Source organism: Phycodurus eques, chromosome 14, assembly GCF_024500275.1.
Source record: "Phycodurus eques isolate BA_2022a chromosome 14, UOR_Pequ_1.1, whole genome shotgun sequence".
In the NCBI taxonomy this organism is placed as follows: domain Eukaryota; kingdom Metazoa; phylum Chordata; class Actinopteri; order Syngnathiformes; family Syngnathidae; genus Phycodurus; species Phycodurus eques.
This window is the reverse complement of record NC_084538.1, coordinates 3,065,052-3,087,574: the sequence shown is the minus strand read 5'-3', so window position 1 is coordinate 3,087,574 and position 22,523 is coordinate 3,065,052. Positions and strand designations below refer to the sequence as shown.

Genomic DNA, 22,523 nt, shown 5'->3' with positions numbered 1-22,523 from the left:
GGGCGGAATTTAAAAAAACAAAAAGGCTTTATACGTTGGACCCCCGGAAATCAAAATGACCCTCTAATGGCTGCTCTTAACCGAAATTGTGTTTTTTCAAGCACGGCTTCTTGAGACTTGCGTGGTTCTACTCATAGACAACCCCACTTGTCCTTGAGGACTGAAATGGCCCCTCTTGTTTTGCCCACCTCTTTCCTTACAACCCCCCCCCCCCCCCCCCCCCCCCCCCAAAATAAAAAAGCAGAGCAGCCAACCAGGAGACTGTCCACCTGTTTACATATGCAGGCCTCTCAGACAGATGTTGAATAATTCATCCCCGCGGGCGGACGACATGCGGCTGTATTTGGGTTACGCTTCGGCTATGTGTGCGCGCCTTTATCCGAAAAAGCTAGTAGGGCACAAAGTCAGCACAAATACCCAACGTCATTTTGCTTTTCCGTCATCTTGTCAGCAGGCGCGTTCTCCATATCGCTAAGTGTCAATCCAGAATTGGAGGACGTTTTCTTTTTTTTTTTTTGTCCTCCAAGAAATTTCAAATAATCCACGCACAAGATACAGAAACGTATATATTGGGTACAATATAATTGTCCTGAGACAAAATGTAACTTTAGCTGTCGTAAAAGTGATTAGTTTTTTTGCATGATTTTGTTTGTTTGTTACAAGCAGTACTTGTTTTCATCGCAGACATCCTAGTAAATAGTAGTAATTATGCTGTGAAGTTGTCTCTCAACGTCTTATTGCTAAACCTTTTTCGCCGTCTGGAAGAAGAGAAAAAAAAGTGAGCTGAACATGCCTCAGCGCAAATGGCGGCGTCGATGTAATTGCTCAGCTTTGTTTCATTTGCAACCTTGTTACTTTAATTGGAGTATTACGAGTGTATTATTGTTCCAATAAAATGTAACGATTCATTTCGAAAAGGCTTTTTCCAGCAATATTTTTGTAATCTTCCAGGTTTGTGAGTACCTGCAAGAGGGTTGTGCCAAACACAGTCAAATCTATGCTATGACAAATTTCTCATTCAAAGTTGTACCAGTGATGGTTTAGCCGAACGGATCAAATGATATGATGGTTACCCGTTTTTTTCTTGAAACCATATCAATAATTATCAAGTGAAGGGTCTAATTTCCCCAAAATGTCGGTGCCTGAAATGTCCTCCAACTCTGGAATGAGCCATAAAAGTGATGGAGACCTTTTAGCGGGGCCGTATATCAGCGCACTGGCGACGAGGTGTTTTGGTGAAGCCCCCCCCCCCCCCGCCCCCATCGCTCTCAGTGTCTGCTTTTCTGCTTTTACGGCAGCCCACATTTTTACACCCGGTTGCGTTGCGCCGCCCGTTTTGGCCCCCCCCGATTTGGACACCGAGGGCCGCGCTCCATCCATGCGTCAGGCGCCACCGCTGTCCCTCGCCATCCATCTTCGCCTCAGCTTTTAAACGGGCTGAACTTTACGGGGAGCTTTAAGTGCGTCTTAAAAAAAAAAAAAAACATCTTCGGCGATGGGGAGTGGCGCCGGAGCGCAAGACGGCTGAATGTCGACACGACATTGAGTACACCTCCGTCGAACTTCAGAAGCACAATGCCAGTGTTGTTGTTGTAGAGTGTATTTTTTTTTTTTGGGGGGGGGGGGGGGGCAGGCCGGAAGCCATTCATTTCAATGAGTCACATATGGATGCGGTTTGCCTTGGGCCCCCAAAGGAGCTCCGCCCCTTTTCCCTTTCCAATGGCGCAATTCGGTCCATTTCCGGTTCTGTGGTAACCATCGCGGCTGTACCTATTGAAGTGTCCCTGCGTTGCAGTGCAGCCAGTCAGCCGTGAGGGGGCGTGACGCTGAGGCGCCCTCCTCTCTCGCGGCACGCGGCGGGTGGGGAGGTGGGCGTGGATGTGTTGCCGGAGGAAGAGAGCCTCGCACACGCACGCACGCGCGCGCGCGGAGCAGGAGAAGTGCGGAAGGCTGCGCGGCGCGGGGAGCGTGATCGGACGTCGTGGATTGTACGTGCGTGGGCAGGATGCTTGGAGTTTGGACGCACATTCGGTGGATGTATCGGAGCATGCTTTTCCCAGCGTGCACCTGAACGCATCGCCGCTCTTGTGGAAATTGAAGAAAGAAAGAAAGAAGGAAAGAAAGGAAGGAAGAAGACGACGACAACAACAACAACAACAACAAAAGCATCACTCTTCTTTTTGACGCGTGATGCTGAGAGACAAGTTTGGCAGGGACGTAGACGAAGCCCCCCCCTCAGCAACAGCAGCACGAGACCCCCGTGTGAGTACCCCATGAGCAGCGCGCACTTCTTCCTCCTCTTCTTCTCCCACTTTTTTTTTTTTTTGTTCCCCCCCCCCCCCCCCACACCCCCACCCCCCAGCGAGACCGTCTCAACTTTCCAGGATGACTTGAAGAGTCGTCGCTGAGGGAGCATCCGAGGAGCCGCCAAGACGACAAGAGAGAAGAAGAAGAAGCCCTAAAAAAAAAAAAAAAAAAAAAAAAAAAAAGCTGCAGAAGAAGATGATGGCAATCAAGCGCAGCGGAGCCATGGAGGTGCTGATCCTGAGCGCGCTCTCCTGGATGTGCGTGCGGGCCGAGGAGAAGATCATCTTTGACAGGCACTCGGTCTACTGGAACAGCTCCAACCCCAAGTGAGTCCACCGCCGGCAGCGTGTGCGCATGCGCGGGCTTCATTAACGCTCATCAAGGTGAGCCCCAACTCGGAATTTCACTTGTTGTGCACTCGGAAGTTGTTGTTTCTCGTAACGGTCAAGACAAAACAAACAAATCCAAATATTGGGAGGATTCCCTTCGGATTTTTACATGATTTTACTATTGTAAGTACAAAATTTTTTTTTGAAAAACGGACACTTTTCCCCCAATGGAAGCTGTCTTAAAATGCACTATGAAGTTGACGAATGAACACTAATTAGAACCGTTAATTTCTTACACCTCGGGGGCAATTATGCGGACCGCGGTTCATGATTTTCTCTGTCCATGTTGTAAATTTTCTTCATTTCAAACTCGTCTTCCTACATTACCCGAAAATATTTGGCTCACAGATGATTGGACAAAATGCTTCGGAAGTGCATGTGTTTATCGCCTGAGCAAACCGTATTAATTTCAATCGTTAATAACAAGCCCTCTGTCATTTATTTATTTTTAATTTCAATTTTTTGGGTTCAGCAGAGCAGAAACATACAAATCCCGAGAAAACTCCCTGTGACTTCCGCTAACAACCCGGGCTAAACCCAGCTCCTCCTTGACATACGAAAATCGTAGAACAATCGAGGTGTATCACTTCGGCGTACTTCCTTGACGCCAATTACGACTTTCCTGTTCGCCCGGGTTTTCGCACCATCCCGTGGCATCGAAAGAGAACGAGGACAAAAACGCGCGCGTCGGCGAGTTTTCCCCCCCAGCAAATCGCTGAGGATGCGTTCCACATGGAAAGGGGAAACCAAAACGGCCAAAAAAATTGTCGCAATGTAGTTTCCTGCTACGTAGTCGGCCTAATGGGGGGTGGGCGTTTTTCCATAATAATAATTTTTAAAAATGGGTTGAAACTGACGCACGCACACACGCACACACTGAGCTTGCAGTTGCATCTGTGACTTCATCACTTCTCCACTGAGCCATCTCAAATATTTAACAGGTGAGTAGGGAACATTTTCTTCCTTTCTTGCTCTCTGTCTCCCTCTCTCCCTCTTTTCCTCTCTCTGCACTTCCACTCTCTCTTTTTTTTTTATTTATTTTTTTATTTTGCTTTTTAAAAAAAAAAATATATATATATATATTTATTTTTTCCCCCTCACACACAACGCAAACATCAGCGGCTACGTTGAAGCTATATGCGCGGTTGCCGGGGGCGATGTTTTTCCGTCAGGGAATGGCGGTTGATGCGGAAAGGGAGGGCTGGGTTGGAGGTGGGGTTAAGGTGGGAGTGAGAGTGCGTGTGTGTGTGCGTGTGCGTTGGGGGGGGGGGGGGGGGGGGGGGGCATATCAAAAATGCATTACAATGAATCAGGACTGTGAAAGCCGGTGCACTCGCTTCCCCCGTTGTTTGGACTCACGCTGTGTTCAATGAGGACATTCATCCCCATGCATTAGACATACAAGGCTATTCATGCACAGTAAAGCCACTATATGGATTCTTTGTAGCCCACGGCTCATTATAGTCTTGGTCTGTGACGTATTGTAAGACTGAAAAATTATTTTTCAAAAAGGGTTGAGAGAAAAAAAGAAATGGATCTTCTGGGGGAATTTTGCATCCAATGGTAAAGCGATAAACCGGCACATTTGCGGCATTTGAAAACTATGGGGAATGCTGTTTTCATTCAAGATTTTAGAAAATCAAGGTGAGAGAGAAAAAATTCTTAATATTACACATGGAAAACAATAATAGTTTTGCAGAATTTAAAGAAAATATGATTACAATTCAGTAAAAGTTATGCTAAAGCAACACAATTTTCCCATTTAGAAAACCATTGGAAATGCTATTTTTAATTCTACATTTATCTTTAAAAAAACCAAAAACAACAATGCAGGCGATTAACTAACACTAATTAGCATATTAGAACATATTGGGCACTTCAATGGTGTCCAAAGTGCGGCACCGGAGCCATTTTTTTGGACAGCAATTTATTGTCTGCTCTGTCTGTGGTGTTTTGTAATAATAAAATTAACAATAAAGTTAAGTGAAAACGATTCTTGATATTGTAAGAAACTTTTTTTTTTTTTTTACAGAATTTCTTTTTTTTTATTTTTTTATTCCAGTTCCATTTAAATAAGATGGCAAAGCTAAGCCAATCCTGACACGTTTTTCCCTTTGGAAATATTATTTTTGATCCCACATTTATTGTTAAATAAAGCCTCTATATGCGGTTTTCCATCTCAGCATCCTGTATGTAAATCTCGCATTTCTGTTTTTGTTGTGTCGAGCGCTTGTGCAGCGGTGCGGTGGTAAATCCACTTGCTCCGTACAAATACGTTAAGGGCCTGTGAAATATTAGATTTTGGGCAAAATGAAAGTGACACGCTCGTTGGCTGACAGAAGCTCGTTCAGCCGACGAACCTCCTGCTCCTGCGCGGTGATGTCATCTGATTGAGACGCATCCCAAAACAACATGAGCTGCTTTGGTGATCCAGCTTGTTCTTGGCCACAGAGAAAATGTCGGTTGGATAAATAATGCCGTGTGGATATCATGAATAGATTTAATTGAGAGACGCTGCTCCCGCACAGGAATGTCATCGCACCGAAACAATTCCAGCTGTGCTGTGGAAGCGCTCTGCGAGACATGGGACAGGAAAAGCCCGCTAGACCAGCCGAACTTAATCAGAGACTCTCCGAACGGTGGCAGTTGTGCGCTGAATGTGGTCGGTTCATTCTGAACACAGTCCACGTCCCCAGTTAAAAGAGGGTGTGCACACTTGCGCAAACACACTGTCTTAACTGTTTATTTTTATTTCCCCTCTCTAAAGATGTTTTTTTCCCCCCAACTGAGTCGTTTGTTATAAGTAACATTAATGGTGGAAAACGTTTTGAAATTATTTATCTTGGTCTCACATAAAGCTGCAACCTGAACAGGGGTGTGTAGACTTTTTATAGCCACTATGCGGTGATTCAGCTTGTTGCACACAAAAAAATCAAAAATCAAAAAATCACATTTTGTTTGGTATCCAGGGGAAAATAAATCAAATGCCAGAAGGGTGAAGTCACATGCCCAAAAATGTCATTGTCCTTTTATTTTTGTTTCAGCGAAGAGGGCAAAATTGATTCGAAAACCTTTGTGAGAGAGAAAAAAAACAATTATTTTAAGACCATATCACCTACCAGTGGAAATAAAGACAAAGAAGTCAAGAAATATTCCTATTTTGTACATGGACGCTCCCAATTGGGCCAGTCCATTATAGTTGGTATAATAGCGAGGGGGGTGTGTGTGTATGGGGGGGGAGGGGGGGGGGGGTGATGGGGGCGGGGCCCCATTTCAATTCAAAGTCTGCTCGGATAATAGCAAATGCTCCCGCTAATCCAATTCAAAGCACTCTGGAGGCTTTCGGTCACTGACACGTTTTCCGCCTGTGCGTTTCGCGATTGTGATGTCATACATGGGGAGGGATGACTACGTATACGACATCATCATCATCATCATCATCATCATCATCATCATCATCATCATCAGAATGTAGCGCAACGCCACAGCTGAGCCTTAATAAATAAAAGGATGTGGAAGTGAAGCGCACACACACACACACACACACACACACACACATGAGAGGCTGCGAGATGTAGGTCGCACATCTGGTACACACACACACACACACACACACACGGTTACACGACTTGAGTAGCATAAACCCACACTCATACTTGCCCATATAAGAGGGAAAAAATGGAGCTTGCAGGTGATGGGGCTTTGTTCAGCCTGAGGAGCTAATGTGCTGACAGAAATGGATTCTTTTTCTCACACACACACACACACACACACCTGCACCTATATATACACAAACACACACACTTACACACGCATGCGCTGGCTCATCGGTCCAGAAGGAGAATTCCGCCTAATCCCACGTTTTCTCCTAAACCCCCCCGCCCCCGTCCGTCCGTCTTTGTTGCCTGCTCGCACTTCATCTCGACCATCTATGAAGAACAACCCGCCCGCCTTGCTGCGGGCGGGTTGCCATCGATCTCCTCGAAAATACACACGCGCACACACGATGGTGGCGTGTTACCGCGGTTCCTCTCCTCGTTTGGTGGTCGGGGAATTTACTCACCTGGAGAGAGTACGAGGTGTTTATTAGAGGCGCGGCCTTGAAAAATAGCTACAGCGGAGCCCGGCTTATTCGCGCTTCGCTATTTAAAAAACATTCACCGACAGCGTTTGCGTTTTTTTTGTTTTTGTTTCCCCCCCCCCCCGTGGAACCTAACCTCAGCTGTTCGTTGAAAAACTCCTCTAACTGTGTGTTTGTGCTCTTTCTATAAAACAGAGCCCTGAATATTAGGAAAGTAGTAATTGGTGTCAAGGAAGTACGCTGAAAGGGCAATGTTGCAAGATGACTTTGTTGCATTAAGTGTAGAATGTAAGACTTTCAAAGTTGGGATGGTTTGAACCAGTCAGGAAATGCGGAAGGAAAAGGTAAACATATAAAATATCTCTTAAATGTCGGTATCTTTTTGTGACAGTTTAGTGTAAAATTTGAGGAATTTGATAAATAGTTCCCAAGATGTCCTGAATGAGCTGAACAATTTTGAAGTTAGAGTGGGAATTGTATTGTTTTATTAATTTGGAGAATGCGATGAATAGTTTCCAAGAATGCTCGAATTTGGGGATTTTATTGTAATTTTATTGTTTTTTTTGGGGGGGGGGGGGGGGGTTAACTGTGAAAAGGGTGCAATTTGAGGAATGTGTTCGGCAAAATGTCCTAAATGAGCTGCACATTTTGAAGTTTTTATGGTTTAAATCAGTCAAGAAATGTGAAAGAAGGAGACAAACGTGTGAAACATCTCTTCAATTGTGGAATTTTATGGTAGTTTTATTGCTTTATTTCACTGTGAAAAGTGTGATGAATAGTTTCCAAAAATGCCTGAATGAGCTGACATTTTGAAGTGGGCATGGTTTGAATCGGGTCCAAAATGGAGGAAGGAGGGGGAAATGTGTAAAAAAAAAAAAAATAGCTCTTACATTTTGGAATTCTATTGTTTTATTTTCCTGTGTGGAATTTTGGCAATATGGGAATTATTGGAACGTGGAAAGTCGTTCCCAATATGCTCCGAAAGAGCTGAACAGTTTCAATTTGAAATGGAAAAAGACGGGGAATGTCTTTGTTGTACGTCTCGTTCACTTAAATTCGATTGAATTCGAAAAGGGAAGGCGTGCGGGCGTCGGCTCCTCGGCATTTACCCAATCCTAACTTTACCACTGCGTTAGCATAGATTAGCGATAGCGATCTTGTACCTCCTGAGAGAGGGGAGTGAGTGCACAGGCTGAGAAATGCCGTCGTCATCAAATGTGCCCGCAAGAGTGAAAGAGTCTATTTAGTATGTTGGCAGCTCTGTGTAATGCGATGTGAAATGTTTATTTAAACACGTCTACCGAGGTTTTTAGGAGCCACGAGTGATGCAATTTCACAAAACGACGAAACGACTCGGCGAACAGGAATCAAACTCGCATTCGTGGCTGACGGGCTTCCTTCTGCAACGAATCATCACACTATCGATTTTTTGACAAAACAGGCCAACCCAAACGTATCTCACTGTTTTCCCTGGAGTTTGTCCACAACAAACACATCCAGACTCTCAATCTTGAGGCGACAGAATGCCGCGAGGCTCCCGCGGGATAAGCGAGTGGTGGACTTGTACGACACTTCTCAGACAGTTGAAGCGTCCAAGCGAGTCAATTGATTTGTTCTCAAGCTATGTTCAACACTTTAAATTGGGTTAATAATGTTTAAAAAAAAAAAAGACCACAAGACAAACGCGAGATGGACTCGGAGGATTACGGACGACCGTATGGAAGGCGCAAGGGGTGAAGCGGAAATGGCAGCAAAAAAGACAAAAAAAAGAAAAAGGGAAGATTACGGCTTCAAAGCGCGCGGTCGGGCGGTCCCGGCAGGGGCGCGTCAAAGGCCGGGTATTAGGGCGCCAAGAGTGGCGAACGGCATGCCCTCTGGCGCTCCGAGCTCTGCAATGAGAAATTGGGCAAGTCGACGTTTGAAAGTAGAACTGAGACGCGCGGCGGATGGGCGAGCTGAAATTGTTTGACTCGGGAAGACGTTTTCAGAGCGGTCGCTGATGGAATCCTTCTTTGTCAGTTTGAGGACTGTTTCTGATTGGCGGAAGATTGTTCGGTGCGGTGTTGCCACGACTGATTGATTGACTTCATAGATTCTTGGATGTGATTGGTGGACTTTCTCTGTGATTCGCTCCTGTTGGCTTCGGGAACAAACAACAGTTGCTGAAAAATAATATGCATCTCATTTACCCCCTCCTCTAATTTCAATATGCTTCATCAACAATTGTACACACTGTTCGGCGAGCAAACGGGCCCCGAAAATGTTAATTCCCTGACTCCTGGCTTGCGTCGGTGGGCATGCGGCAGTGGTGCGCATGTGCCATCAGCTCCTCATCTGCTTCCAACGGATCCCCAGCGGTTTTTTTCCTTCTTCCCCCAAACAGTTGGGAGTCAAACAAAAGAAAGCGAGCGAGCGTCCCATTTGCATCGTAATCCATCAGATGAGGCAGGCGAGAAGTGTCTGACTCCACGCCGGTCGCAGCGACGCCCCGCTACCTCGGTCTGATCCGCAACAGGGGCGCTGTGAGACTCATTTTATGTTATGCTAATGAGGATAATGAGGCGGGATCAACATATGTTCTGTCTTATCGCTCGCCGAGGTGTCCGTATGTACAGTAGGCAACCTTCTGGTTCGCCGCTTGTGCAATTGTCTTTTCTCCCCTCCGGCCTCCATATTAATCCTCACCTCCGGTTTAATCCCTAGTTTAATCTAAACACCACTCCGAGGCTTTTTTACTACGATCGGTCGTAGCAGCAATCGTCCCATTGTCAGTGGAGTCGTTACACGCGCGTATCGTATTAAACGACAACACAATTGGCACCACAAATCCCTAAAGTTGGGCCCGACTTTGTTGTTCCGAAAATGCTATTTTACGCAACGCGATTGTCAAAACTAATAAATGAGCCGACGTTAGTGGTTATTTTTTTTCATCTTCCCATCAGAAAGTGGAAACTAACGATTGTCGTGGTCACACTGGGGCTCGTTTTTCGTAGATGCCACAGCTGCGCTTAAAAACCTTTTTTGTTGTTGTTGCTAGAACTAGACTTGCTAGGCGTGTTTGCCAATTTAGCTGACCCGTGGATGATGGACTTATTTCAATAGCGGGCATCCAACCCTCTTACTCATTGTATAAATTAATTCATTGAACACATTATTATTACTATCATTATCATCATATTTTTTCAAATCATTTCATGTACTGGTCAGCTCGCAACTATGGGGGTCTTGGCAATGAACGATCATTGGATATGTAGATACATAAGGTCTGCGGACACGTTAAACACATTCACTGCCATTGACGGCTTTAGAAGTCTAATATCCATGTTAACTGGGAAGGCTGGCAGTAAATGAGTTACGTTGGCAGCGGTTTTCACCAGCTCTTTCTGTATTGAATTAGGGTACCCGATAACATGCAATGCTCCAGTAACGCATGGCTCGCTGGGTCCTCTTCCACAGACGACTCCGTGCAAGAGTTGTGCCGATTTTAAGGGGAATGAGAGAAGCCGCTTCGATTGGACAGGGTTGAATTTTAAATCCGCTTGGGTTGGCCGGACCACGGAATTATCAAAACCGGGTCGAGCCCCGCCTCCTTGCAGAGTTACGCCAGACTTGCGCTCGTCACGAAAATAGAGCCCTGGAATTTGTTTTGATTATCTGCAATATGTTGATAGTGGTGGTTTTTAAAAACATGCTGAAGACGACAAAAACGAATCTAAAGACAGCGGTACCTCGACTTGCGAGTTTATTTCCTTCCACTCACAAGCTCGGAACGCGGGTTGGCCGATAACCACGCGGTGAGTTGAGTGTTAGCTTCTTCTCGTTGCTCCCTGCAAGTGTTTTCATTTTGTATTTGTGTGTTTGACTGTTTGATCCGGTCAATAAAGTGCTCCGAGTGCACTGGCAACTGCGGCGGCGAATCGTAAGCTCGCTCTAAAAGAAAGTTTTGCTTGTGCAATTTTCCCGATTTGACCAGAAACATGATCGCTGAGGCCAAACGTCTGACCTTTGATCATTTGCTCAAGTCTCCCGCCTCCGTCCTGACGTCACACTGTTTACGTCCCGAGCTGAACTTTTTTTTCACGTTAGCGTACAAGCTAAACCCATCCTTGACTTTCTGTTGTGATTTGATGCATTATATAAACAGGACTGAATTGAATAATAGATGAAATGTTGTTGAGGGACGGGACATTTGTTTAACCAAAAAAAACAAAACAATAAAAAATAAAAACTCATGAAGGGCCAAACACTGTCAGAACCTCAACAGTGTTCCCATGTGTCCTTGCTCCCCTGACGCATCACACATTCTCTTTGATGAATATCGAGGTTAACGTTTCCACTCCGACTCTCTATTCTCTCTTCGATCACTCTCCTGCATTCTAATCCTCGCTCGCCCGCAAAACAGTCGACGGGGCTGTAACGAGCGCGTCGCTGTTTATGGAGATGACGCCGATAAGCGTAATGAAAACAGAGCGCGGCGTAATGGCTCTGATTAAAATGTTGATGAGGGAACAGGGTGACGCTTGTGATGCTCGCCGATCACAATCGGCAACAAGTTGGCGTGGGACATCATTAAATCGTCCGCAGCCGAACCATGATGTGTTTGTTTCATACGCAGCCACTCGAAAAGGAATAAGTCAAGTTTATTTGTGTAGCCCTTAATCACAAAATAGGCTCTATTTATGTCCTAATAAAACCACCAAATCACTCTTATCTCAAATCAACTTTCGCCATTGAAATGTATGGGATCGCCATTAATCCGGTCCAGCGCCACGAAAAAAAAATGTGTGACGTGTTTTTAAATAGGAAAAATAGCACTCTACAGTATTACACTGTATGAAAACATGCAGCAATCGCACAATTATATGGAATCGTCTACTACAACTAAGCTTCAGTAATAATTGTTTCGCAGAAAATAATGACTATCCATAAGTATTGTTATGTGCTCAGCTTGGACTGTATGTGTTGCGTATCACAGTTTTTTGAAAAGGTTTATAACTACTGAGCTACCGATGCAAATTCCGTGACCTCATCTATGGCATTTACAATTAGGTGTTAGTATTAAGCTAGAGGACTTTCGTAAGATAAAGTTAATGTGGTTTGGTTAAATATACAACATGTCATTTTTATGTCTAGTAAACTTCAACTGAGAGTGTCAAGAAACAGCTTGAAACTAGCGCACACGGGCTTTTTTATTTTTTAATTTTTTTAAACTGTTTGCTAGCTGCTGAACTGCACATGTCGCAATTAGGGAGGGCAAAATAGACATTTGCTTTTTCTCGCCACTCACCTTCTTCTGTGGTTCGACAAAAGGAAATTGCAAAAATACGTGTACCAAGAAAAAAAAAAAAAAAAAATGCAGTCACAAAATAGGATTTGCACAATTTAATGAAGTCCTATAACTTTTTTTTCTTTGTGTAAAAAAGTAAAGAAAAAAAGAAAGCACACTTTTGAATGTACAGCGATGATATGTCCATAGTGATAGATGACAGCTTTTATCGCCACGGTAAAATGACATTAAAGACAATCGGATTACACATTTTCACATGATTGAAAGGGCCAGGAGAATGTGGAGGTGGGTGTGGGGGGGGGGGGGGGGGGGGATGGCACGCCATTAAAATTCTCCCTGCCTCACCCTGCGGAGAAGGCAAAGAGTGAAGATGTGAGAACATTATTAGTTTTTTTGGCTGCTGGAAAATGAGCTTCTTTGCCGATGAGATTGCTCCGGTCTTTGAGACGTCACCCCGCTAGCACGCCGCTGTCCATTCTCAACGCAGTCAACTCCTGCTCACTGGCCGTTCGGCTTTTGAAAATTGCATGATCGCTCTTCTGCCGTCTGGTGGAATGTTGGTACCAAGGAACTGTTGAAGTGAGTTGAGGAGGTGAATTCAGACGAAAGTAGCGTAAGCAATGGCGTCGGTGTCACCAAATATTTGAATACACATGGACGTATAACAGTACTCACGCATATGTTCTTTATCCTATTATTAAGTATTATTAAGACGAATAATACTATGGCTTAAGGAGGAGTGACCGGCTTCACATATATCCATGTCTGTATTATACTGCGCCTAGGTGGCCGAGGCGCACACAACAGAAGGAGCAGCACAATCACCATTGAATTGAAGCAAGAAATGTAGCAAAAATCGTTGAAGTCTTGGTTGTCTTTAATTATGCCATTCGTGTCTGTTTTCATGAAGTGCAATATTATACAGTGCGATTTTTCTTGTCACAACATTTCTTTTGCTTGTTTTTTTTGGGGAGGGATGCTGGAACGGAGAAATGGCATTGCCATTCATTTCAATGGGGAAAGGCGATTCGAGATACAAACGTTTACGAGCGTGGCGATGGAACAAATTCAACTTATATCTCAAGGCACCATTATATGGGCACTTACTAACCCTATTGGGGGGAGCGTCGCTTACTCACCACCTCTGCAGTTCGGTAGTGTGTCTATGTACGTATTTATCATCAGTTAAAAAAAAAAAAACACGCGATGGGGCTTCTGGTGGAAAAGAATCGAAGGTCGGCATGCTGTGATGGTGCCGCGATCTGCTTCGCAGGTTGCGCCGGTCGACTCTCATCAGTGATTAGCGAGATGCCCGCAGGAGGCCTTTGTCGCACGCTGGCTTTTTTTTTTGTGTGTTGACATTCGTCACGCGTTGCTGCTGTACAGGACGCATCAACTCCGACTGTGGCCGCAGGAAAGAAGAGGGCATGATAAGGAGATATGGTAAAAGGATAATGAGGGAAAATTCTAGCAATTTGTTTCCCCCAAGTTTTAAAAAAACAGTGTAAGATTTTTAGATTGATTTTCTTGCACTATATCGATGATCATCAAACTCCAAAATATGGTGATGATTACGTACCCCATTGCTACTCCTTGAGCAGTACTGGGTCTCGTGAAATCGGCGATGATATTGTAATCATTGCTTCTATATGAGTTGAAAAATATGACGGTTTGCCCACAACGTTTTTTTTTTATCAATTATCGTAGAATTGCGAAACACAGCGACTGTATCGTTCCCATTGCTACATCAGACTCGATAAGACCGTCCTGACAGTACGTGAAGTGGCAATTACACAAATGCAACTTCTTTAGCCAGCATATCGGTTGAAAAATATGATTGTTTACCCACAAATGGTTATTTTTGTCCCCCCCCCGACGATCGTGTTGTTGTGATTGTTGCACCACTTTAGCCAGCAAACCTCTTCAGACCTTGCTTGTCACTAGTAGAAGATATTTTTTCCCGTTGTGGTGTTTGTTGTCGCTGGCCTAAATGGGGTCATGTTGTCAGCGGCGACGTTTCCAGAGACGAACCCGTGTTCCAAAAGTGCTCCCAAAACACAATCGAGACTCGCAGGTGAGCGCGGGGGGTGGGGGGTGGGGAAGGTGAGCTCGCCGCGATGAGACGGCGGCGGAATCGACATGGTCGGGGGGGGGGTTCTCGTTGCTCGCCGCGAGCGTCGTCGCCGTCGCGAGCACTGCTGCATACTCGCCGTTTGATCAACTTCAAACGGGCCGCGCTTCCTCCCTTCCTTTCCTTCCTTCGCCAAGTCGGGAGAGGAGCGCGTGTTTCCTGCACACAAGTGTGGGTGCCCGCGTGTTTGCGTATCAGTGTGTGCGTGTGTGTGTGTTTGCTGACAAAAGCATTACGGGTGTTTTTGTTCGTGTAAAATGTGTCAAACACAAACAAGCACACAAGCCGCGCTGCATACTTTACTCCAGCGAATGAGCAGTTTAGGTTCGAGAGAGGCTCGCCATCGCCATCTTGTTCTTCCACACCAAACTTGTCCGACCATGTCTTAAGTTGCTTTATGGGGATGGAATCTATAACGTTGTGTTAAACATAAATAAAAACAGAATACAATGATTTGCAAATCATGTTTGAGCTATATTTAATTGAATACACTACAAAGACAAGATATTTAATGTTCAAACTGATAAACTTGATTGTTTTTAGCAAATAATCATGAACTTGAAATTTTATGGCTGCACCGCATTCCAGAAAAGCTGGCACAGGGTCATGTTTACCACTGTGTGACATCACCTTTTCTTTTAACAACATTCAATAAACGTTTGGGAACTGAGGACAGGAATTGTTGAAGCTTTGTAGGTGGAATTCTTTCGCATTCTTGCTCGTTGTAGAGCTTCAGCTGTTCAACAGTCCGGGGTCTCCGTTGTCGTATTTTACGCTTCGTAATGCGCCACACATTTTCAATGGGAGACAGGTCTGGACTGCGGGCAGGCCAGTCTAGTACCCGCAACTCTTACTACCAAGCCACGCTGTTGTAACACGTGCAGAATGTGGTTTGGCATTGTCTTGCTGAAATAAGCAGGGGCATCTGTGAAAAAGACGTCGCTTGGATGGCAGCATATGTTTCTCCAAAACCTTTATGTACCTTTTAGCATTAATGGTGCCTTCACAGATGTGTAAGTTACCCATGCCATTGGCACTAACACAGCCCCGTACCATCACAGATGCTGGCTTTTGAACTTTACGTCCATAACAGTCCGGATGGTTCTTTTCCTCACACGACGCCCACAATTTCCAAAAACAATTTCAAATGTGGACTCGTCGGACCACAGAACACTTTTCCACTTTGCGTCAGTAGGTTGAACATGATTTGCAAATCATTGTATTCTGTTTTTATTTATCTTTAACACAACGTCTCAACTTCATTGGAATTGGGGTTGGAGATGGAGTTGATTTCTAAATTGTTTGTTGACGTAAAGAGATTTTTTTGCAAGGCACACACCAACTAACATTTTTCTCATGTGTGTACATTTGTATTAAAAAAAACATATATATATATATATATATATATATATATATAAAATGTAAAGAATTAAAAATATATATATTTTTTACTGTATTTTGTTATATATATTTCAGAGGACACTCTTATTTAAAAAATATGTTTCCCTTTGAAATACAGTATTACCAATCATTTTAAAAAATTGTTAATTCAATAGAACATTGAAAAAGTAATGCTTTTTATAAAGAAATTGTTTTCATATTCAATTTCACAGACCAAAATGTAGCTTCTATAATAATAATAATCCTAATAGTAATTATTATTAATAATATGAATTATTATGACGATTATTGTTAGTATCATTGTTGAAATTAAATACATATATATATTATTATTATTAGATAAAAAAAAATTTAATTGTATGGTTAATGATTAATTATGATTCATTTTATTTTTGATTTTGATGTGGTCTGCGCTTGTTGCGCCTTGAAGATGTGCACCTCCAGAGAGCTCATTAATTCCATCAACGCAGACGAGTCGCCGGGCACTTTGGAAGTAGCTGTAAAGCAAAATAAGTAAATAATCAATCAATCAATCAGTCCAACTCGACCCCCCCCCACCCCCCCACCCCCGCAGCCTGTTGACGTGCGTTACAGTCGCCGACCACTTTAATTTCCCTTCTTCCGTCGTGTGAAGGTGAATTGTGGCTGCGTGTCGCTGTTAGATGCACGTGATCAAAGCTGTGTGTGTGTGTGTGTGTGTGTAATAAGACTAAGAACAATAAGACTACTGTTACGGAGAATCTTCTTTGGCGTAACAACAACGTCAAAACACGTCTTTTGTTCGTCTCCTGGGTAGGCCCAACGGAGGCGCTCGCCACTGACGCGTTGCCATTAGCGGCTTCCGGCGACCATATTTGGCCGACGGGAGTTTAAAACCACTGCCGCTCAGTCGCTGGACCAGCAGATTCTTCATTGTAGCATGTGGGCAGAGGCGTGCTAACGATAGCCTAACAGTATTTTACTCCGAAGTCTCCATTTTGCTGTAGCGGCCCCAAGGGACCTCTTGAATAAACACTGTACGTCATGTAGAGACGTGGGCGATTACTATGAATTCAGTAACTCTGGACACAGCAGTATTGTACTCCGTTGTCTCCACTGTGCTGCAATGCACTGTTTTCTTGTTACCCACAGTCTCCTCCTGGATAAAAAGTCTCTTTACTGTGCAGAGAAGTCAATACAGGAGATCGTCCTTGACCAAAATGATTTTGAGTTACGTTGTCATTAAATTTGCATTGTTTGTATTTCATATTATTATTATTAATGACATTGAAATAAGGTGTCTTGATTTTATGACCTTGTCTGTTGCTGAGCCCAAGTTATGGTTGTAGCAGCGTTGTACCCCGCAGTCTCCACTTTGCTGCAGCGGGCCCACAGTCTTCTCTTGAATAAAATGCCTACTTACTTTGCATAGCGTCGTTACGACCGACGCGTTCAATGTGAAATGGGGAAAGCGGCCATGTTGTACAGTTTCCGCAGTCTTTACTTTGCAGCAGTGGACACACAATCTCATATGTACCGAGAAATAAGGGGGCTCCTTATTTTCCATTGTTTGCTACGGCGCTGTTATTATCTCCCCAAGGCGTGTTTGCTGTGATGTGTAAAATTATCGGCAGACAGCAACAACTGCTTTCAACGTAACCGGGCGAGGAGAAGAAAAAAAAAAAAAAAAAAAGTTGCGGGCAGGGGTTGAACGACTAAAGATTGTTGTCGTCTACTTCGTGATGTAAGTCAAGTCAAAGTTGATGAATCAATGACGTCATAAAAAATTTTCTGCACAGTGCAGCAGCTCGTAGCATCCACGCAGTCCGACGTCAGGTTTGTAAAGCAATAAATAAACGCGTGCTGTGTATGTTAGCGTAAGATTGCACGCTATCCGCTTAGTCACGTGACCACGCACACCAGCGTCCAAGTAAAGCATCTGCGAGGAGAGACTGAAGCGACGCGTCCCAATTATTTGCCCGCGGGGAGACCAAATCTCACACATTCCCGCCAACCAGGAAAGTTCTGGAATAATCCAATTCCAATAGCCGCCGGCGACATGCACCGCGGATCAAATCCGTCACGGGACGGGCCTGCTCGCTCGCCCCTCGGCCAAACCCTGCTTTCAGAAGACCGATTATTATCATTTCTTTATTTTTATTAAATGTAAAATCTCTGGGAGCAAAGGAAGGAGTTTTTTTTTTTCTTTTCTTTCAAACGTCTAATTTTATCTCTGAAAATACATCTGCCTGTATTTGCTCTCTGGTGATTTTACTCTCATTCATATCTCACATTCATCTTTAAAAAAAAAAAAAAACCTTCCTGGTGGGAAAAATACACGATAAAAAAAATGTAGGAATTCACACTGGAGACTTTGCTACAACATAACGTTGTTTAATATCTTTCACGCGACGTCGCCTCAAGTCACTGATGATTTACGAAACAAAAAATTGCCGCTTTGAGCCAAAATGGCGGACTCCCAGTGCCTTGTGGGCCGTGGCTTTTTGAGACTTTTTTGTGGGTCTACTCGTGGTAGACATGCCTGGCAAATTTCACGTTGCTAAGTGAAACGCACTTCGGGGGCTGAATTTTTGGAAAAAAAAACCTTTGTATGTTGTTGAGGCACTGAAAATGGCCTAAATGACCGTCAAATGTCCACTTCAGCGCAAAATAGCAGACGTCTGTGTCTCGTTCGGCCGTGGGTGCCGAAGACCTTTTTGTGGCTCTATTGGTGATAGACTTGCCTTCTAAATTTCATGTCGCTAAGTGAATTCCCCCCATAAAAGTACGTGTGTGTGTCTGCGTGTGTGTGTGTGTGTGTGAGACAGCCATTGATTTTGAAGTGCTGTTTGTCTCCCGAATTGTCTTTGTGCGTTCGTGTGTGTGTGTGTGTGTGTGTCGTCAATTTCAGGGAGCTGATGAAACACTCGTGCAAAATAGGGAGCGACTCGCTTTTGTCAGCCCAGATGCCACAAAAACGATACTCGCGTCTCCCGTCTCTTCAAGGGACAAAAACTCTTTGTTCTAAAGCAGTGCTTCGCAATCTCTTTTCACAAAGTACCAGCTAAAAAAAACAACAACAACAAAAAAAAACAACTTAGCTCTCCAAGTGCCACCATAATGGCCAACATTAAATAGTGTAGCGTAGTAGGCCCAAGTATTGGTGAAAACAAATCATGACGGCCACAGTTTGACCTTGGAGCAGACTATTTTCATTTCCTATAGGTGAAAAAAAAATCATTTTGACCCTGGAACAGACTATTTCTATTCCTGTGGGGCAAAAATCATCATGGTGACAGTTTGACCCTGGAACAGACTATTTATCCAGGTACATCTCAACAAATTAGGATCGTGTCAAAAGCGTAATTTTAGTTTGCTAGTTCAATTCCGAATGTGAAACTCATCTTGTAGAGATGCACTACACTCACGCAAATTATTATTTAGATATATTTTTAAAAATATATAATTTGGGTGTACCTGAAATTCCCGTAATTCTTGCGGAATTAAATTGTCATAGTGACAGTTTTCCCCCCTGGGACAGATGATTTCTTTTTCCATGATTTCCTTGATGACAGTGACGTCCTTCCTGTTTCGAGCGTAAACAAAGCTTCCTGACCCCCCCCCCGTGTTGCACTTCGACTTTGAACTGTTGCCCCCCCCACTATCCGTCTCACTCTCGCTCTCTGTCAGACAAATCCAAAGCGAGGTTAGTGCTTTGAAAAAAATTCAGATCTAGTGCGTGCATGCGCGTGCGTGTGTGCCATCTCACGTGCGCGCGCGCACACACACTATCGAGGTGGAGCGAACCCTTTGAACTGCCGACCAATGAGCATCCCAGCAAGGATGTTGCTAGGAGCCGTTCCAGCGTCCACTACACGTGCACGCGCATGTAGTGTTGCAATGACGGACAGCTCATCACCCCCCCCCCCCCCCCCCCCCCCCGCCCTTCCCCCGGTCGCAATAACATGTGATGTGTCAGGATTGCATTATCTGATGCTCTTCCTCCTCCTCCTCCTCCTCCGAGCTCCTTCGCGCCCATCGCCTCTTCTCCTCGCCTAATGCAGAGAGACAGAGAGGAGGTATAATTCATGGAACTCTCTGCCAGTGCGTGCGTGCGTGTGCGTGTGTGTGTGCGTGTGTGTGTGTGCGTGTGTGCTCGTCAGGCCAGAGAGACAAACCTCGGCGAGAGCAGCGAAGCGGAAAGAACAGGTCGTCTTTGTGTGTGTGTGTGCGCGGGTGTGCGTGCATGCGTGCACGTGTGTAAGTGCGCATGACTCATGTATAGGCGTGGGAATTCGCGCCGTATACATTTGATGACGTTGCTGCCGAGTTGAACGGAGCGAAATGATGGACGTGCGCGAGTGTGTGTGTTTGTGTGTTTAGTTGCTTTCATCCCCCTTGAGTGATGCACGTGTGTGCGCGTGTGCGCGCGCGCGCGCGTGTGTGTGTGTCCGATCTCCACTTATAAAAACTAAAAGCAGGCCAGCCACTGATTTTTGTTTGTCTCCTTTCTTTCTTCGGCCGCAGAAGGGCACCGGAGGAAAACGGTGACGATAACCATAGAGCAGGAAATTAAATTGATTGTGCGAAGATAGTCATTGAACAGGAAACAGAACTTGTTGCACACATATGACGATGAATGTGTGAGCGTGTGTGTGTGTGCACTCCGCTTACGAAACTATAAAAGCAGGCCAGCCAGTGTTTTTTTTCTTTCTTACAGACGCGCTTCTTCCATTGACCCGCCTTTCCTCGCCACCCAAGCAAAACACTTTGCAGTTTGAAGTTTGCAAATTCAGTAGCAATCGGACAAAATGTCTAGGACGAGTTTGTCTTGACAGGACCTGTGAATTTTCAGCCAAAATGGCCACTTCAGATTCAAAATGGCAGACTTCCTGTTGTCTTTTCAAACACGGCTTCTCGAGACTTTTTTTTTTCTTTCTGCGGATCTGCTCGCGATGGACACGCCTGCCAAATATCACGTCGCTAAGTCACACTGGCTCCGGGGGGGCTGAACGTCTTTGACGGTACAGCGAATACTCAGAAGTCAACCAACCAATCCAACACCACAGACCTAAAAGCGGCGCGATGCTACGGGAGAACATGCTGCTTAATGTGAAATGGCCGTCGTACGTGCCGAGGACGAGTAACGCTGTAAAAAAAAAAAAAAAAAACGACAAATGACACTAAAAGCGGGCTAGCGCTTGTCTTAAGAAGTACGCTAGCAGGCAGGAAAGGCTAACATGCGTGGACAAAAGGATGAAGCGGGGGGGGGACGGGGGGGGGCGGCGGATTGCGAGGCTCTCTTGCTCGTAACGGGCGAGTGAACATCGAGAGCAGTCACTTCATGTGAGTCCACGTCAGGCAGGGCGAGAGCGCGGCATTTTATCCGCTCGCCCCGTTTTCCTTCCTTCAATATGGTTAGCAGTCAGCTGACTCCTAATGTGATACACACGCGGGGGGAGGGGGGGGGGCGGGTTTTAATTTGAAAAGGGAACCTCAGCTTGGGGTTGTTTTTAATAGACCCAAACCAGCAGCAGCATCAAATTTAGAAAGGCGTTACATGGAAAAGCAACTGGATTTCTTTTGGGGGGGGGGGCTCGTAGAAAGTTCCCACACGGGGAACTTAGAGGGCGAGGGACAGGAAGTGGAAGTGCCGCTCCCTGTAAACAAACACAGTGCAGCTCAGCCTCTGGATAGCGGACGTCATTGGCTGGTTGGCGCACCCGTGTGGATTGAAGAAGGACTTTATGATGCACTTTCCTAAAAAGAAAGGATTTCAGCTGTTATGCGTGACAGTTCAAACTGTAACCGTCTGCATCCTTTGTTTACCCAAAAGAAGACAAACAAATGATGTCGCACTTTCCTAAAAAGAAAAGACGTACGCTGTTGTGCTGTATATAACTGCTCCAATGGTTACTGTTGCACTTGTCTGCATGTCTTGAAAAAGACAAACTATTGATCTTACACTTACTTGAAAAAGAAAAGATTGAATCTGTGCAGTTCATTTCCCCAAAAGAAGAAAAACTATTGATCTTGCACTTAGAAAGAATAAGATTTGATCTGTTAGATATTACTCTTGCCTTGCATGCATTGTTTGTTTCCCAAAAAGGAGACAAGCTATTGATGATACACTTTCCTAAAAAGAAAAGATTTCCTCTAGACTACTACTACTATTTATCTTTTGTTCGACTTTCCTAAAAAAGAAAAAAAGGTTTTATACTGCGTACGACTGTTGCACTTTTCTGCATCCTTCGTTTCCCTAAAAAGAAGAGCAACTGTTTATGTTGCTCTTCTTTTTAGGCATTTGACAATGTCAAATGTGTATATTTTCTTTTGATTAAAAAAAAAACAAAAAAAAAAACCTTCCCACCATATCCACTTTGATGAACTCCAGATATTTACACTTCATTGTTCTGTCCAACTTATTGCATTTTAAACCCCGGTTTCACTTCATCGTAAGCTACTTGTGACATTGTTTAATGTGATTCCAGTATGCCTCCCCATCTGCGATTTGAGTGAATAAACTTCCCCCACTATTCATATTTGTATTTTTTTAAATCGTTCTTAATAAACAGTGTAATTTATTTTAAACTATTACATTTTTTTATTTATATATATTTAAATATATAAATAATAAGCAAATAAATATAGGTTTTAGATTTTTTTAAAATATTTGTTTATTTACATGAATATTAAACTTGTACCATTTTTAGGGAACTTTAAATTTTGTAATGATATATTTCTTATATGTAATTAAATTTAATGCAATTATTGTTTCTAATTTAATCTATTTTTTATTTTAATGTGCATTTTGTTGTTATTATAACGACATTTTTATGACTGTATATTACATTTCAATGAACATTAACCCTCCTGTTGTGTTGCCGGTCAAATTGACCCATTTAATTGTTATTATTGTCATTTTTTTCTTCTGATGTTTTTTTAAGC

At 44.1% G+C, this 22,523-nt stretch overlaps 1 protein-coding gene across 1 annotated transcript in view; it reads left to right on the top strand.

Moving 5' to 3' along the window:
* Nucleotides 1-1,766: 1,766 nt before the first annotated feature.
* The window catches only part of efna2a (ephrin-A2a), a 56,396-nt gene continuing 35,639 nt past the window's right edge, over nt 1,767-22,523 (top strand). Inside the window, exons 1-2 of the mRNA XM_061697181.1 lie at nt 1,767-2,262; nt 2,363-2,633. Of these exons, the coding sequence (XP_061553165.1) occupies nt 2,503-2,633 (131 nt within the window). The 5' untranslated portion in view covers nt 1,767-2,262; nt 2,363-2,502. The remainder of the gene's footprint in view (nt 2,263-2,362; nt 2,634-22,523) is intronic.